At 39.9% G+C, this 17,354-nt stretch overlaps 3 protein-coding genes across 4 annotated transcripts; 2 read left to right on the plus strand and 1 right to left on the minus strand.

Annotated features, from left to right (window-relative positions):
- The first annotated feature begins 2,603 nt into the window (after positions 1-2,603).
- Positions 2,604-5,376, plus strand: LOC117750168 (ADP-ribosylation factor-like protein 6). The gene is made up of 8 exons (XM_034561194.1): positions 2,604-2,726; positions 3,127-3,188; positions 3,284-3,352; positions 3,453-3,547; positions 4,045-4,174; positions 4,693-4,748; positions 4,885-4,897; positions 5,343-5,376. The coding sequence occupies exons 1-8, from the start codon at positions 2,604-2,606 to the stop codon at positions 5,374-5,376; spliced, it is 582 nt and encodes a 193-aa protein (XP_034417085.1).
- Positions 5,377-6,246: 870 nt separating this feature from the next.
- On the minus strand, positions 6,247-11,015 carry LOC117750167 (F-box only protein 47-like). The gene is made up of 10 exons (XM_034561193.1): positions 10,832-11,015; positions 10,270-10,431; positions 9,933-10,009; positions 9,616-9,690; positions 9,255-9,363; positions 8,828-9,001; positions 8,253-8,402; positions 7,982-8,124; positions 6,983-7,142; positions 6,247-6,347 (listed from the first exon to the last, which is right to left on the minus strand). Exons 1-10 carry the CDS (start codon positions 11,013-11,015, stop codon positions 6,247-6,249), a joined length of 1,335 nt encoding a protein of 444 aa, XP_034417084.1.
- Positions 11,016-14,153: 3,138 nt separating this feature from the next.
- Positions 14,154-15,793, plus strand: LOC117750169 (claudin-14-like). 2 transcript variants are annotated; one of them, XM_034561197.1, is made up of 3 exons: positions 14,154-14,250; positions 14,545-14,806; positions 15,284-15,793. In XM_034561197.1, the coding sequence occupies exons 2-3, from the start codon at positions 14,573-14,575 to the stop codon at positions 15,791-15,793; spliced, it is 744 nt and encodes a 247-aa protein (XP_034417088.1). In that variant the 5' UTR covers positions 14,154-14,250; positions 14,545-14,572. The 2 variants fall into 2 exon arrangements, with proteins under 2 accessions (XP_034417088.1, XP_034417087.1); XM_034561196.1 differs by lacking the exon at positions 14,154-14,250 and adding an exon at positions 14,358-14,451.
- Positions 15,794-17,354: the final 1,561 nt, after the last annotated feature.

Consider the following 17,354-nt stretch of genomic DNA (forward strand, 5'->3'; position numbering starts at 1 on the left):
CTATTGGGTGTGCAATCGACAAGTATTTGGAAAAAGTGTTGCCAGTATCTTTTATTTTGAAGTTTGATCATTTATATATCACGGTGGTATAATTTGCATTGCTTTAGTTTAACCTCTCTCCAGAGAATCTGGTGTGCTAATACTTGAAGAAAGAAGTGAGAAGCAAGTGACAGAGATTTCTTGAATGTTTAAAAGTGTATAGACAATTAATCAATAATTATTATCATAACCTAATATCTATAAATGTGCAGTCCTGTATGTGAAAGCCCTCGTAAATCTGGATCTTATTCAAGATGTTTTATTTATTTAAGATTTTTATCCAAATCAGCAATACAGTATTATGCAGTCACCTCAATATCTCAGAGAAAATTGAAGAATTGTGCAATGAGAGAACTCTCGTTGACATGTAAACATGAGGCTCCTACACCCCATCCACCTGTTTTTGTTGTTACATGCTGAACTTGCTTAACCGGATCCGTTGCCTTCAGATGAACAACCATACAAGTCCATTCCGGCGTTTTTTAGCAACCAGCGTGCTCACAGTTGTGTGATAAGCCTGAATCATTTTGGATTGTGACTGTTATACATTGCCTGAAAGTACACAATCTCCACCGTCTTAACATATGAATGTTCACACAGCTTAGATAGGAGATGTTTCAAATCGTCTGGAAACGTAACATGGACTTATATGGTTCTTCAGAATGAGCCAAAATGCTTTCATATACATTCATGGTTGTTTTTGCCTGCACACACATACACGCACACACACACACACACACACACACACACACACACACACACTAATGTAGTGCACTTCTGGGAAAAAATTGGTCCGAGATGTCAGAGCAGAATCATTTGTTGAAGGTGGCAAAGCTACCGGATGGTTTTCAAAGGTATTCTCCTCCAGTCTGTTCTTACATCGTTGTAAAGGTTGTGGCATTTGTGGCAGTTTGGTGAACCAGTGTACATAGACGTAGTCGGAGAGGAAAGCTGTTGGATGATGTCAAGTTGTGAGATGTTTGCCATTAAAGTCAACATTTTTCATAATTTTGCTTCGTCAGTGTAGAATATAATTAGTTAGTTGAGCCGCGGAGAGCAGAAATAGCTACAACCCGGTGGAAAGGAACCGGTGAGAACAGGCGGTAGTGTTTGGTTTGTGTGATCAGGACAGAGCTGTCCAGCAGAGGCAGTACGGGAGAGAATGAACATGAACAGCAGCATCATAACTCATCGTGTGTCATTCTAACATCAGCAGTAACAAACACACACACACACACACACACACACACACACACAGAATGCCTTACAGTTTGTTAACCATGCAGGACAGAAACACTTTAGAGTGGTTCTTACGTTTCAGTGCCGTTACAGGACCTAGCCATTAGTTTGAGTTGATGATTAATGTCGAAGGCAAGCGGGATCCAGAGATCTGTGCCTTTCGGCCGGAGTAGTTGTGCATGCAGGCCGGCAGAAATCGGAAAGGAGTCCGCACTCATCCAAACACACACAGATTAACACACACACGCTCACCTCCACCACCCCTCTACAGAATAGGGAGAATGTCAGATGCTGTTTGTTTAGCATGTTCTACTGCTGAGCAATGTTAGAACGTTCTTTTGTACAAAGTACAAGTATACTTATAATTCTTGTATTTTATTTTTTTATAATTTCCAAAGAGATGTTGTAGATCTTGCACACTATAAGAGGCTGTTACAGCGAATATTTATTTGCAAATAAAGATGAACAGTTCTAGTGGTTGACTGCTCATTTAATTGTGTTGCCTTTCTTTCACTGAAAATCTAAAAAGCTTTGATTCAACAGAAGAGATGCAATCCGATGTCTTTTAGGTTGTGGAAGTCAAATCTCAGAGCTAGCCCCATCTATGTATACAGCTTTAGTGTAAATTATTCTCAAATATATCAAGGTTATATAACAGGTTATTAAATAAATATGAACCTGGTTGCTGATAGCCAAAAGATGGAGCTGTTGGACCACTGACCAGCTGTGAGATGCCCAAATGTTCTGCTGAGAGTTTGTCTCATCCTTTCTTAAAAATCACATTGTGGTTGCATATGCTTTAATGTGTCCTCGTACATATAGATCTCATTGACAACATTGTAAGATATGTACAACCTTCTATCTCACTGTGCCATTTGAGAGTCTGTTATTTCTAATTCCTTCTCTATTGACATCAGCACTTTATCCCAGATTGTTTGAATTAGCGTGAAGCAAACAGTCTAACACATCAGATAGTGGCTCCAATTAAGATAATGTAAGGTTAGGTGTTAGACTAGTAAATCAAAGGCATCAGGATGGCGGCCCTGGAAAGCTCCATACTCCACGATGAGTTCACCGGGTGGTTCAAAGAGCTTAATTCGCCTTAATAGGATTACCTGTCCCAAGCTGGGAAGCCCAGGCGGCATTTTAGCCTGGGACACTATTCACAGCGAGTACTGGGAACACGCTATCCACGGCCTTGTTTGTCATTATTGTTTGATTCCATCGCAATTTTCTAATTCAGCCTATTTAATTTACAGTCGTCATCAGGCTGTCTATGTGGTGATGCGTTAAACATGTAAATGGTATAGCGTCGGTCAAGTGCAATGGGGCTGCTGGACAAATTGTCGGGCTGGCTCGGCCTGAGGAAGAAGGAGGTCAACGTTTTGTGTTTGGGGTTGGACAACAGCGGCAAAACTACCATCATCAACCAACTCAAACCGTCTAATGTAAGTACATGAAACAGAGTTATTATAAGAGGCGTTTAATTACTGTATGTATGGTAGTTTAAAAAGAAAAATCTTTTTGCCATTATCATTGAGGATCATTATTGTGACAAGGCCTGTCAAAATCTCCTTTATTGAACTGCAATCATTCACTGATTGCTTGTTTTCAGCATTCGAATCATTTAGGCCCCTTGTCCCCCGACTGGAAACATGTTAGTCAGGTAAAGCCCGTATCATACTTTCCTTATACTATTTTCTTGTTGACATACTTTTGCCATTACTTGTCTGTTTTTGTGTGTTTGTGTGTGTGTGTGTGTGTGTGTGTGTGTGTGTGTGTGTGTGTGTGTGTGTGTGCGTGCGTGTGTGTGTGTGTGTGTCTGTGCATGTTTGTGTGTGAATGCAGACACAGGCACAAGAAATAGTCCCAACAATTGGCTTCAACATTGAAAAGTTCAAGAGTTCAAGGTAGAATGTTACCGACAATTATAATAGTTTTTGACTAATTCACAGACGTGGAATTGAAAGAAATGGCTAAAACATCTCTCTCTCTCTGAATGCAGCCTGTCTTTTACAGTATTTGATATGTCTGGGCAGAGCAGATACAGAAACCTATGGGAGCATTACTACAAGTATGAGACACACAGCGTGCTCGTCACTCATCAAATATTAAAACTCGTTATAGTCCCAAGACTCCGTGTCCATTCTAACTTCTTCTTCTGTCCTCCTCAGAGAAAGTCATGCCATCATATTTGTCATTGACAGCGGTGACAAACTGAGAATGGTTGTTGCCAAAGAGGAACTAGATACTCTTCTCAACCACGAAGGTACGAAACACCCACAACAGGGTTTCAACTCCTCTTGTATAACGACACATTAGGGATACTACTTCCTGTTAAAAGCATGATTGGCATATACTATACGTCTCATATGTTTTTGTAAACTATGTCATCAGGCATAGTTAAGGGTTCATGTTGTGAAATATTAGAAACGATGCAGTTTTAGTGAACATTTGCAATATTATTTATATTAGCATTATTACTAACTGTGTCCTGGGATTCAGTTTGTAGTGTCCGCGTTGCCTGAATCTGGCATGTTAAAACCACGTGTGTGTTTTCAGTCCAGCATACTTTCAAGTAAAAAACTTGAGTGAAAACCTGCTTGTTTTATTCTTCCATCGTGGCACAAGGTCAAACACAGAATGTGTCAAACTGTACTTCATCTGCTGGTACTCCTTAATTCATTATTGTAGAAAAACTATTTTCATTTGTATTTTCCTCTTCTCCAATAACTCACTGGCATTCTTGTCTGATTTATAATCCAGATATCCGCAGCAAAAAGATGCCTGTATTGTTCTTTGCTAACAAGATGGATCTGCGGGATGCCGTGTCTTCTGTCAAGGTGTCCCAGATGTTGTCTTTAGAGAACATCAAAGAAAAACCCTGGCACATCTGGTAAAATATACCCCCCCCCAAACAGTCTGCGCACTGTCAATCCAAACCAATATTTAGTTTATTATCACTTCTGATTCTCACTTAAGGTCCTCGCTTCGCACATAGTGTTCGCTGGTTTTGAGGGAAGTGCACTTGGATTAAATATGCTGAACCGAGCCGAGCCCTGTCCCTTCCCCATCTGCCTCCAGAGTGGCAGCTTAAAGTCTTAAACAGAGACAATAAAGTGGCCATGCATACCTCCTCACTCCTCTCTGGGCCCGTTCCCAATATCTGCTTGTTTGTCTTTTTCCATGGCTCGGGTTAAACATTATTAGGAGGCACAGCAACCTGCAGTAATTTAAAAGCACGGTTAGTTTGTATACATGTGTTTACCATCCTGTTTACTCATTAGACAGATGGAAGGCAGATGGATTAAGAGCAGGACAGCTTTAAACAGCCGGGATCCGAGAAAAGTCATAAGAAAGTGAACGTGTGCCAGAAGGAGATTAACTTCTTGACATCTCCTTGTGTATTTTCAGCGCCAGCAATGCTATCAAAGGAGAGGGCCTCCAGGAAGGGCTAGACTGGCTACAAGGTAATGTCTGTTCAGGAACGTGAATTAAGCTGTCAAACTGGGCCAGAAGAAATAAAAAAAGATGTTTTAAATCGATTTTAATGTCAATGTGTCAAGTATTGTCGGTATTAAGACATGCCTTTCTTTATACCCATAGAACAAATTGCACAGTAAGTATCATCATGTCGAGTCATTGTGGTGGTAGACTGTATCTCAGCATCTCTCTGGATGGGATTTAAGTCATTGTAGGCCAAACAATAGGTGTCGTGACTGTAAACAACACTAAAGACAAAAATCAACTACAGAAATAAATCCCATCCAATTGTATGGTCTGTACTGTTGAGCGTTCAGTTATCTTTGATCTCCCCTTGTTAGAACGTGAATCGTATATATGTGCTGTGTACATTTCCTGAAGTTACTAGCCATCAAACACACTCCAAATTTGTCGTATTTTTGCAAAGAAATGCCACAAATAAGATCAGATTTAGTTTCTTGAAAAGTAAATGTCCATTTTGGTTCCATGGTTTTCTGTTAGTGTCCAAACCCCTCCAAATCCGTCACATACAAAGAAAGCACAACCAGATGTCATTTATTTTCTTCTTTTTCTCCTGTCAGATCATATCAAAACAATGAACATGTGAATGACTGAAGATCCTGTGACCGTTGACACGATGTGGATGTGGTAACTGGGAGTATTCATCACACTTGATGTCGTAGGCCTTAAATGTCAAATAGTCGAGTCCTTTCTGTGCATGCTACGACTTTGACACCATGATTTTTTTAAACAAAATTCTTCTAATATTGTAATTGGTATGACTACTCTCATGTGAATATTTAAAGCGGCCACAAATAGTAAGTTACCTATATTGTACATCATTACTGACTGATGTTGTTTATGTATAAAGCAACATTCAAACGTTTTTATTTTTATTACATGACACAAATTTCATCAATGCTGAATATTGTACAACCTGCAGAGCAATAAAAAGCTTGTTGCTGAGTTTGTGCTGTGTTTATATTTTGTAAGAAGGCAGCCAGAAAATATAATTGAAAATACCATTTTAATAAATTATGCAAAAACATTGTATCACAACTATATTTACAGAAAGGTTCAATGTGAATAAATAATAAATATCAATAAATATTGCTGTTAATACAAAAATATTAAATACCGTTTATAAACATTAACATGTAAAATGTTTAAGAAGAGCAAGATTTAAAAAACATTTGTATAAATATAAAATCTTTATAAACAACCATCCTGTTTGGTGATTATTGAAAACAGCTCTAACTAAAATATATATATATATATTTGTTTATAGTATATAATGAACTGTAAACCCCTTGAAACTTTCAGGGATAACATAACAAGTCTTACTGTACAAACAATAACAATACTGTACTATTGTTATTAAGGTACCTCACTCTCTTTCGTTCACATGTTTAGTTAACCCCTTCATTATTGACGTTTGTTTCTTCCCCAACTCTTCTTCCTTGTGTCACTATATCTGTATCTTTCCTATTTGAGGAACATGTGGAGGAATTTAGTGTGGAAGCGAGCACTGGAGTCCAGGAGGAAACACAGTGTCTGGAAAGTCTCCCTGTCCTCAAGATGGTTTCCTGAAAACACATAATGGCATTAATTACTTTTTTATATTACTTTTAATGTGAACCAGATGCACTGTGGAGGTATTCAAACCCCACCCATATGAGTTGCCAGATAAATCGAGGTGGTCACAATAGGATAAACAAGAAACCTTTCTACTACGTAAAATGATGTTTGTATTTTCTAGTTTTTTTCTCAAATCTACCACAGTTTAAAAGCCAATAAATAAAAAACAATCTGAAACATCACTCTCATCTTGAGCTGTTAAGTGCAAATAGACCCATTACAAATATGATGTGGAAGATTGTCTTTTCCATATGTTCACATTAGCAGAGAGTTAAACGATGTCATGAATTATAAGGATTTGCTCTCGGTGCCGAAAATTGAAACAAAAAGACATTTAAAGTAAATTAAAAAAGAAAATGTAATTCCATCTATCTGAGCTGTCTCACACACACACTCCCACACTCAGAATATTAATGGAGTAGATATGTGTCTACATACTTTTATGATAGCAATATCACAATAGCATGGTATGGTATGTGGTGTTACATTTCCCAATGCAAGGAACCCTTTACTTCAGTTTCTTCAAGATTCATTTTGAAAGATTGAAATCAAATTTAAACTCCAGGAAGCTGTTCCACCTCACCTGTTACAGAAAACTCGAAAAACTCCCTGGTGACCTCAGAGAACATGTTCTCCAGTTGTTGGATGAAGCCGAACCTTTCAGGAGCCGTGCTGAAGACCTTGCAGATCTGCTGCACCATTTTCACCGCCCACGTCATGTGATAGCCGTCTTTCTCACACACCTAAGGATGAGGCCGTACACAACAGAAAGCTGAAGTGATATGACTTTTCGCAGCATAAATGATGTTGTAGATTTAATTAATGAAATGAACAACTGTAAGTTAATAATAATTTCAATAAGGTGTGTCAGTTCCAAGGATCTGGTATTGTGCAACGGTTACCTGGCACTGTGTTTCCCACCAAGAGTAAAAATGAACAATTCCAATTGGTCAAGCAAAATCAAGCAAATCGAGCATATAATAAAATCCAGTCTGGAGAAACATTTGCACACATTGTTAACAGCGAGAACAACCTATGATATCAACCACTTTACTTTGCTGTTTCTGAAGGCTGATACTGACAAGTTTAAATAAACGTTACGGTGGCCCATTGAGGAGGGAACAGAATAACTCATTAAATGTAGCACCATGAACAACCCAAGTGACTCTAAAAGCCCACAGATGACAGTGAGGTGACTGGAGACTGTTTCAATAGAAGAGAGATCTATCTGAGTAGGTCCCTGCCTTCTACTTAGAGCATGCTGGGTCAGGCTCCAGCCCCCTGACCCTAAACAGGAATATGCAGACATGGCAAAATGAGTCCCACCAGAGCAAAGCAATAGATGAAAGATGACTCATTTTACTGTCGGCCTCAAGTCGTTTGTTCTATGTTTAATCTGCTATTAATCAACTGTACAATGAATATGTAGTCTAACTGCATTATATCAAATCAGAGATAACTGACAATGCTGGTCTGCACCTGATTCTCAATTAAAATTCATTAATGGTGCAACATACTACTGATAACAAAAACATTTAAGCTAGTGTCCTTGAGCTGATGATAAAATAACTTGTATTCTCACCAGTATGATGTACACCATGAGTCTGGAGATTTCAAGAAGTCGTCCATTGACGGCCTTGCTGGCTAGAACAGTGTAGCAGAGACTGCTGCCACACAGCACCAACAGACGAGCCACATTCTCCACATGCCATGGCTGAGGAATGACTGGAGATTATAAGGAGGAGGATAATATCTACGATCAGTTATATTTCTTATCACATGTGGGGGATCTGTAAGACTAATGTGTGTTTATCTGTGACATGAAAACATTTGAGGACCACTGAAGTAGGTACCAATGATCTCCTCCAAGATTGCCAGCAGGGAATTGGCGGTCTGGCATTTGAGTTCTAGTTTGCCGAAGAGCAGGAGGATGGCTCTGGCCAGTTCCCACAGAGCGCTGTGAGGCAGCCCCCTCTCCACCAGATCCTGCCAAGCGAAGGTGCCTGCATGGAGGACAACACCTTAATAACTGTGTCATGCTTTACAACATCTATATGGGACAATAGGGGGTTTATTTGGGTCTCATAATACTACTTGACTTTGCTTTGAACTACTGACCACTTTCGGTTGTTCAAACTGATTAATACACATTGTATTTCAATCAAATTATAACATATTATCAAACACAGCAAAGAGGAGTAATGTTTTCCACTGGTGAGAAGTCTGGTGCAGAAAGCAAATCATGTCCACACTAAATTCAATACTATGCTATGTTATGTTTGTTGCATTTATTAACTGTATTGTACAGCGCTCACTGTCGGCAAAGAGGATTACAGTCTGATCGTGTTTTACCAATCCATGAACTTAATTCTCAACTAAATTAAAATCAGCCCGATAAACGTCTTCTCGTATAAACACATGCCATTACCCTCAGGCATCAGAGGTCCATAGAGGACGAACAGCAAGTGTGCCTGGCTGACCATGGGCCACGGCTTCAGGAGTTGCGTCAGCCAGAATTGACACTCTGGCTGGTTCGGCCACGGGTCCAACAGAACCTGGCGGCAGAATAGACGGAGCTGCATCTTTTGGTACCACCTCACCCCTGAGGACAGACAAATGAATAAAGGATCATGTCTTTTAAGACCTTCACAAGGCTCAAGAGAAAAAGTGTAAAGTTAGTCACTCCCACTTTACAACACTGCTCCATATGACACAGGTAAACTGAGATGTTCACACAGTAACTGGAGTAGAAAGAATGATCCTCTCTAATGGGACTGCTCTTCAAATTACACTTATTCTTTGTCCTGTTCAATATTCAGCAATATGTTCACTTCCAGGCCTTGAGACACACACACCTGGTTTTCCAGTGACGACTGCCTCTATTTTTTGCAGCAGATTTGTGTGGTCACTAAGGAAGTTGAACACTCTGTGGCACTCCAGCTCATCCCACCCTGCGATCAGTGTCTGCGAAGTATTCAACAGAACACACCTTAACATTTTAAAGAACAGAAAAGATTCATATTTCCTTGACAAATTGTTTTCAGGCCCTTGGACCTCAGAAAGGTGAGACGTGATTCATAAGAAGCCTAAGATTTCTAAACCATACATATATTCTGTGTTTCTACCTGGAGTTTATTCATTTATAGCCATATTTGTTTCAACATTTCCTTTAATCACAACCAAGCTTCAGTTTATTACACAAGTGTTCATCTTCACCTGGAGGAAGACTCCGTAGCTGGAGAAGCCAATGCAGTCTGGTGCTAAACACTGCTCCAACAGGAAGCAGGGAATCTGAAACCGATCAGTGGGACAAGTTTATTTATGTTGCCTTATTATTAGTATAGGATATGATCAATAGATATTGGGGCTGAATACTATTCACTATTACACTGTGTAAACCATATAGCTTTTCAGGACTAGTTTTACAGTTTAATCCATTAGATAAATCATAATGTTTAGCCTGGTGTTAATACATTTTCGTCATTAAATGATCTAATCTTGCTGGCTTGTCCTTTCCCTTCTCCCTGTCTTACCTGTGAAAACTTGTTAAAGATAAACTTTAACCTCTCCTTTGTTGGTAGCAACAGGGTACATCTCTTGAACAACAAACCTGAGACATTGAACACATAAGCACCTTATCAAATTAAATAATTACAGATGTTGGTATTTACTATCCCTTCACTTGACAGCGTGACTTGTCCATAGTACCGTATGCTGGCCATCCAAGTGTATGTTAAATCCTGAGAGAAGCTATTGGCAAAATGCCTGCTACAGATCAACAAGTTGTTTATTATAAATCGTGCCCTATATAAGCTCTGGAGAGGAGCTATACAACATAAAGCATTCAGCTAAATATGCAAAGCCACGTACCCAGGTCTCGGTAGTGTCCAACAGTGGATCTCTGCTCAAGGCAGGTGGCATGATGAAAGCTTTGAATGATTGTTTTATTCTTCCAGGCCAGGGTGGAGATGTAGTCCAAAATGTATTTTGTGATTTCCTTGGACACCATGCTGAGCACACTGACCTCCAGCACTGACAAACACACACACACGTTTTTATCTCACACATTTACAAATATTGAAATTAAAATACCGAATGAAAATATACATACTGAAAATACTTTTTTCACTAACTTAAAAGTAGGGGGAAAATATAATAAATTGGTTTTTGGTACACACATACAGTTAGCTTTGTTATGCAAAATGCAGTAATATTAATCCTATGATTCACAATTACGACAAGTAAAAGCCTGACATTTAAAATATATTTTGAGTGATTACAAAACAAACACTAAACAAATCACCAGAGCAAATTCTGTGGTATTTCTTTCTTCTTCTTATCCTCAAGATATTTAATTTAAATACAAAGGGACTTCAGAGAAATACATGAACTACTACCGACAGACGTGTAGTGAAAATTATGTTCCACCTACCGGACAGTTTATCCAGGATCATGGCGAACACCTCTGCCGGGAGCCGGTGGAAGAAGCCAGTGTGACCGGAACACTGGCTGCGGGTCACGATGGTTCTGGTTGGACGCGGCCGACTACGAGTCTTCTTGTGCGATTTGTGTGTCAGGGTGTACTTCAGAAGGTGTCTGCTGTCTTTTCTCATCATGACTCGGACTGTATTAAACAAAATGGTCAAATAACATTTTAAAAAACAACTCCACTTGTTAGCTAAGCCAAGCTAGCCAAGTCAGTATTACGAGCTAAGCTAACCTAGCTAAACTGATGATGTGAACTCCTCATAAACCAGAATATAGTTTCATTAACGTTCATGTTCACGCACACTGACGAAGACATATCATTAATAGGAATGTGAGCTAATAGTTAATACAGTTACCTTACCAGTATTATTAACAAAGTGGCGTCAAAAAGGCAGTAAATGTGAGCTGTGGTCGAGTCACCGGAGGCTAACTAGCTGTCTCTGATGACTCGGTGTCGGACAACGGCGCGAAACAAAGCTTCACTGACAGTAGAGCGGAGGTCTCCTCACGAGGGAGTTTCTCCCCGGTGTAGTCTCTACGGGGAGAAGACAAGACACGTGTTCAGTAAAGTATACATTAAGTACTTTATTAATCACAATCAAGGCAAAGTAAAGTATTTAAAATACTAATTGAGAAGTTTCTCAGGCGCAAATTACTACTGTTTTATTAAAGTAGACGAGGTGGCCCATATTACATTAAGGCCTATACTTAATTAAACAATAGTAGGCTAATGCTGTATACAGTAATATTTAGGGAGGTATACAAATATATAATAATAATTAATGTGACTAACCGTCTACTGGATATAAGAAGTGTGTAAAGTTTAGCCGTCAGATAAATGTAGCCTAAAAGATATTCTCCGTGGAAATATTATATAATATCCCATAATATATATATATATATATATATATATATATATATATATATATATATATATATATAAAAACACTATATTATGGGATATATTATGGGATATTATATAATATATATGTTCGCTTTCACTTAGAATTACATGGTCTTGTCCCAACAAAGTGTTTCTCTCAGATATCAGATAATAATCTAGCAGTAACGGATTTTTCCTGAACCATCGTTATTTTTGCTTTTCTCACGTGGCTTTATTTAATTCATGAACAAATCAGCCAGAATGACCAACACCTGTGTGGGAGTGTAGGGCTTCTAAAGATATGCTAGTGTGTACTATATTTTAAGAATGTTGTGTACAGCCGCACATATATGTTGTTGAAAAGGCATGTGCAGTATGTAAAAAGAATCCAGCAAGACCAAAATTAAAATAAATAAAAAAATGAAGGCCCATACTACACCCACCATTATGTTTGTGTGTTCTCCCTCCAGCACTGTGCACAACAGACCAGCAATGCTCAGCTGCTAATCACAGGATTATTCTGCTTAACTAAGACTATTAACTGTTCCACATTCAAATGGCGTCTCCCACAGGCAGACCTTGGAGAGGATCATCCCTTCTCTATAGAGCTCTCGCAGAGAACCGAATACTACACACGGGTACCAGGGGAAGGGCTGGGAAATTGCCCTTGTATACCAACAGGATGTCACGGTAGGTTACACCTGGGCCACAGAGGGGGAGAGAGAGAAGAAGAACTGGAGATAAAACTGCCGTTTTGAATGACCTCAACTGGCTTGCAGAACAGTATGTACCACACAGACATAGACATAACTATAAAGTACAGTTTAGCTATCAACTTTGCAGTCTGGCTTTTACTGCTTAAATGCCTGCTGATTGAACCCTAATTGTAGTTGATGTATATTCATGTTGCTTATAAATTGAAGTCATTGCATTTTTTTCATTCTTTCTTTTAATTGTGTCTGTTATCATTCAACAGATGTGGAGCTACGGAGAGCTTAATTATTGAGGCAAAGAAAACAGCACAACCGGTGAGGACAATATCTCTTCTGTGTGTCTCTGCTTGGAAACAATGCTCTGCCTCCGGGTTCACGGATTTATCTGTCGAGAGCAACAAGCCATCACTGGGACTGTCTCTCATGTCATCTCTAACGTGATGCTCCTGATGCTGACGGGGATAATGATGACGATGACAGCGATATCTAACACTGACCAGTCACATATCTGACAATCCTGCAGCATAGACACATATTCCTTGACTTGGAGGCAGCAGTAGTGACAGAAGGAGCTGGACAGAGTGGAATCAGTGCCAATGGCCTATTTATTTGGACGTGCGCCATCTGGACACCTGTAACCATGGATCTGTAGTCCTCTTGAGACCTTGTTGGTGAGTATCCAAGTGTGGAGATCTTTTACTAAACAGTGAAATGTGAAAAGGTATATGAATTTTACATTGGCTTTGCTCTTGGGTGGGCTGATTTGTGGGTAAACCAACAACCAAAACAAGATGTTTGTCACAGCCCTGCCTTTGTTCCTATTGCTCACTAGTTAGGCTTTCAGTGTAGTCAATCATTAAGTCAACACAATGAGGCTTGTATCCGATATTTAAAGAGGCCCCAACAGGGCCCGGTCTAACACTGAACAATAATAAGGCTTTTGTAAACAGCAACTGTTCTCTGAGGAAGTTAAACAATCCAAGAGTGCAGTTTGGTTTCTTTGTTTTGACATTTAAAGTCTCTCTGCTTCATTCTTGCCGGGGCAACATGGAATTTTGCATTTCAGTGGTTATCATTCTTCTGATGATTAAATTAAATTTGAATTATTTATGTATTTTTCAGAGACTTGGTTAGTCATTGTTCAAAAATATGTCCCCACATTATTCAGGCTTTTTTTCCTTCGCACTGTAAAAAAACAAAAACGGTCGAGAACATTTTGTTCAAAGCGCTGAGAAGTCAATGCTTAACTACCAAAAGGGTTTCTTATCCAAAGTCTCCTGGGCAGTTGTGGAATTTGAATTGTCATGTGTGAATTTATGAATGTAGAACCAGGTCAGAGATCAAATTGGACATAATATGAGTTGCTCAGTTATTACAACAGAAGTCACTATTCCTTACTGTCAGAGTTTGGGGCTCAGTTCTCTGTCGTCAATTCATTCAGTTCCTCTCTCTCAAATACCCTGCAGAGCTGTGAAAAATGTTCAAAGTTAGTGGTTTATAACAGTTCTCTCAGCTTGGGTGGTTCCTGTAAATGTTTAATTTCCTCTCTCGCGCTCTCCCTTCCTGAGGGGTGGTGCTTAACAAATAGACTGCCGTGCTTTGCCCTCCGGAGGAGAGCGTTAAACAGGTGAAGCTGAACATTGCTCTCATTAGTTACAGATGCAGTCACCTGCCACTCACCAGAGACCGATGCCAGAGAGTTTCCACAGCTATTTCTGCCCACACTTCGGAGACACTGGAGGAATGGCACAGACTCTGTGACTGGATGTAAGCTCAGTGGAATTTACTGTACTGCTGGGGACCCTGCAGATAACAGGAGGAATCCAGCCTCCTCTTCAGCCTGCGGAACTGAAGTTTTGTTCTGAAAGTCTTTCTTTTTTATGTGGCAACATAATGTTTCTGTGTGTTGATTGTCTCTTTTTACTGATGTTATCTGTGGATCCAGTCGATATTCATGAGGCTTGCTCGGTGACATATGCATTTTAAGACATCCAATTGCTCTTAAATGTCTCCTACATGCCCATCAACAGTGACTCATAAGTGTAACTTTGTACTTCGCAGTTTGAACGTCTATCCCAGTGAGCGAATCATGGCCAGCACAGCGGTTCAACTCCTTGGCTTCTTCTTAGGGCTGTTGGGGTTTGTAGGAACTGTTGTTGCAACGCTGCTCCCCCACTGGCGCAGCACAGCCTATGTGGGCTCCAACATCATCACAACCACTGCCTATATGAAAGGCCTGTGGATGGAGTGTGTATGGCACAGCACTGGCATTTACCAGTGTGAGCTGTACAGATCTCTACTGGCACTGCCACGCGACCTGCAGGTAACTACACATTCACCATTTAGTGAAAGCTTTTATCCAAAGCACCGCATCATGGGAAACAGCAAAAAAATCAATTGCTATTTAGATCATCGATAATCTTTTCAGTAGTTTTTCGAGCAAAAATGCTCAACAAATGTGAGGATTTGCTGCTTTTCTCCGTCTCATAGCATTGTAAACTGAATATTTTTGGGCTTTTATCCATTGGTCAGAGAAAACAAGGGAATTGAAGATGCTGCCTTGGACCCAGACAGTTAATTGAATAATTAATTAATATTAAGCAGATTATTGGATAATGAACATTATTTCTTGGTTTGTTTGTTTGTTAATTAGTTGCTGCCCTACTGTTTGCATTACCCAGATGTATAGATGGATGGTCCGGTATTACCAAGGAGTTGTACTTTTCTAACCCTAAAGGCTACAATCAAAATTGGTTTTAATCCCAATGTTGAAGCGCTTGTCTTTTCTCTTCCCCTTTAGGCTGCCCGGGCGCTCATGGTGCTCTCCTGCGTCACCTCAGTCCTGGCATCTCTGGTTTCAGTGATGGGGATGAAGTGTACCCGCTTCGCCCGTGACTCCACAATCAAGTCTCCGCTGGTGCTAAGTGGGGGGATATGTTTTCTCTGTGCTGGCCTGCTTTGCCTCATCACCGTGTCCTGGACAACCAACGATGTCATCATGGATTTCTACGACCCCTTCCTTCCCAGTGGGATGAAGTATGAGATCGGCCTGGCCGTGTACCTCGGTTACGCCTCGGCCTGCGTCAGTCTGACCGGAGGACTGGTGCTATGCTGGAGCAGCAGCAGTGACAGGCCACGGAGGCCGCCCCTCCACATGCAGAGGAATCAACCATTATCACCTCCCCCTGCCTTCCACCACATATACCCTCCCGCTCCACCCTACAAGCCTCCCGAGGCCCTGAAGGACAATCGCGCTTCCTCACTTTGCTCCCTTTCCAGCAGTGGCTATAGGCTCAACAACTACGTCTGAGACTACCATCTGCAAAACTCTGGAGACTGTTATGACTGAAAAAAGATACGGCACAGACCAAAACAGTCAGCTGAACACTTCTCAAATTGAATATCTATAAATAAGTATTTTTTCCTACCAAAGAAAGAGTTTTAAAAATGGAAAAGAAAAGAACTTACACCACCTGAGCAAAAATCAGATTTGGAAATATCAAAATCTGCCTAGGCTTTCCTCTAACTTTAACATGATGTTCTCGGCTAAGCTTATTAGCCAAACATAACTCATAGTGTGTGTGAGAGAAAACTGAGAGCTCAAACCTGTTGGCCTCCTGCCGTGACTCTCAAGGACCAGAAGGTGACAATATGTTACCGCAAATAGCCACAGGAGAAACTACATAAACATACAAATTCTACATTGTATGCTGTAACACACGTTAATAGTTAAGCTATTGTTCTGTCACTTCCTTGTTGTATCCTACATTCTAGTTGGGATTAACTTTTTCTGAAAGTCCGTTCAAATATTATAGTTATTTTACAGTAGATGGATGATCTTTTATGTCAGTATTCAATATTTTCATGCCAAATAAAATAAAATAACAATGGCCATTTCTGATGAATTAAACATAGAGGTCTTTACATATTACTTTTAAATTGTTAGTCACGAGCCGATAAAGCAGATATTCAGTGAAAAAGTAAGAAAAACACAGCTGTAACTAATTCCATTGATTGACCTGGGTTACTGGGATACATATAGGGAAAAGCCCTCGTTAACAGTATGAGGTCCACCTGTGCTGTTCCTCCTCTGGCAAGTCCAATCGTCTGCTGTGACAAAGACCCTCAGTAGGTGACAAAGTGACACTTTTTGGCCCTATTCACTTTGAACACTCAGGAAACCCTGCTGTTATGAGCACAATAAGTTGGCAGATCTCTGTCCAACTTTGTATGCATACTAACAATGTGAATGTAAAGCTGAAGAAGGCCACTGGATGGCGACAAAGGTCTTTTGAAAAGGCAGCCCTCAGTTAGAACTTCATTTTATTCATTCGTTTTTATTATTATACAATGCTATGCTATTGTCAAGATCAGCACTTTTAATGAATGGATCTAACACAAAGTCTGAGTACTTAAGTCAAATGTGGGAAAGATAATTTTGTAGCATTTGTGGATGCTGAATGTGACTCCTCTGAGGATGCTTGTTTATAACCTGTAACAGTGAGGACGTGTTTGTGAGAAAACCCTCCAATTAGAGCTGCCCTCTGTCTCAATTAGAGGACGTGTCACAATTCAAGCGAGTCACTTCTTTTATTGCCAGGAGTCAGCATCGACATATTTACAGCAAGGAGCTCATTTACATTGTCGGTAAAGCCCAAACAATGAATTCAGTTTAGTTAAGGAAAATATGTGTTGTACCGATTGCTTGAGGAAATGTATGAAACTTCTTTAAAGCATGTTTCGAAAAAACTTCCACGGAAATATCACATCACAGTGATTATTTAAATTGAGGGCATACGTTCAGCACCATGGACAGCTCCAGGGATACAACCTTGTGGAATAATAGCTTTTAAAGTCAAGATTGTAGATCT

Source organism: Cyclopterus lumpus, chromosome 21 (assembly GCF_009769545.1).
Source record: "Cyclopterus lumpus isolate fCycLum1 chromosome 21, fCycLum1.pri, whole genome shotgun sequence".
Classification (NCBI taxonomy): Eukaryota; Metazoa; Chordata; class Actinopteri; order Perciformes; family Cyclopteridae; genus Cyclopterus; species Cyclopterus lumpus.

Bases quoted from the DNA above. Each gene is read 5' to 3' on its own strand.
- LOC117750167 (XM_034561193.1), bottom strand. From the start codon at position 11,015: ATGATGAGAAAAGACAGCAGACACCTTCTGAAGTACACCCTGACACAC. The intron at 9,691-9,932 runs GTAAGACAGGGA...GATCGGTTTCAG, and splicing joins TCTTTAACAAGTTTTCACAG to ATTCCCTGCTTCCTGTTGGA. The intron at 8,403-8,827 runs GTAATGGCATGT...TCCTCCATGCAG, and splicing joins TGGACCTCTGATGCCTGAGG to GCACCTTCGCTTGGCAGGAT.
- LOC117750168 (XM_034561194.1), top strand. From the start codon at position 2,604: ATGGGGCTGCTGGACAAATTGTCGGGCTGGCTCGGCCTGAGGAAGAAG. The intron at 3,189-3,283 runs GTAGAATGTTAC...CTCTGAATGCAG, and splicing joins GAAAAGTTCAAGAGTTCAAG to CCTGTCTTTTACAGTATTTG. The intron at 4,175-4,692 runs GTAAAATATACC...GTGTATTTTCAG, and splicing joins GAAAAACCCTGGCACATCTG to CGCCAGCAATGCTATCAAAG.
- LOC117750169 (XM_034561196.1), top strand. The intron at 14,807-15,283 runs GTAACTACACAT...CTTCCCCTTTAG, and splicing joins CACTGCCACGCGACCTGCAG to GCTGCCCGGGCGCTCATGGT.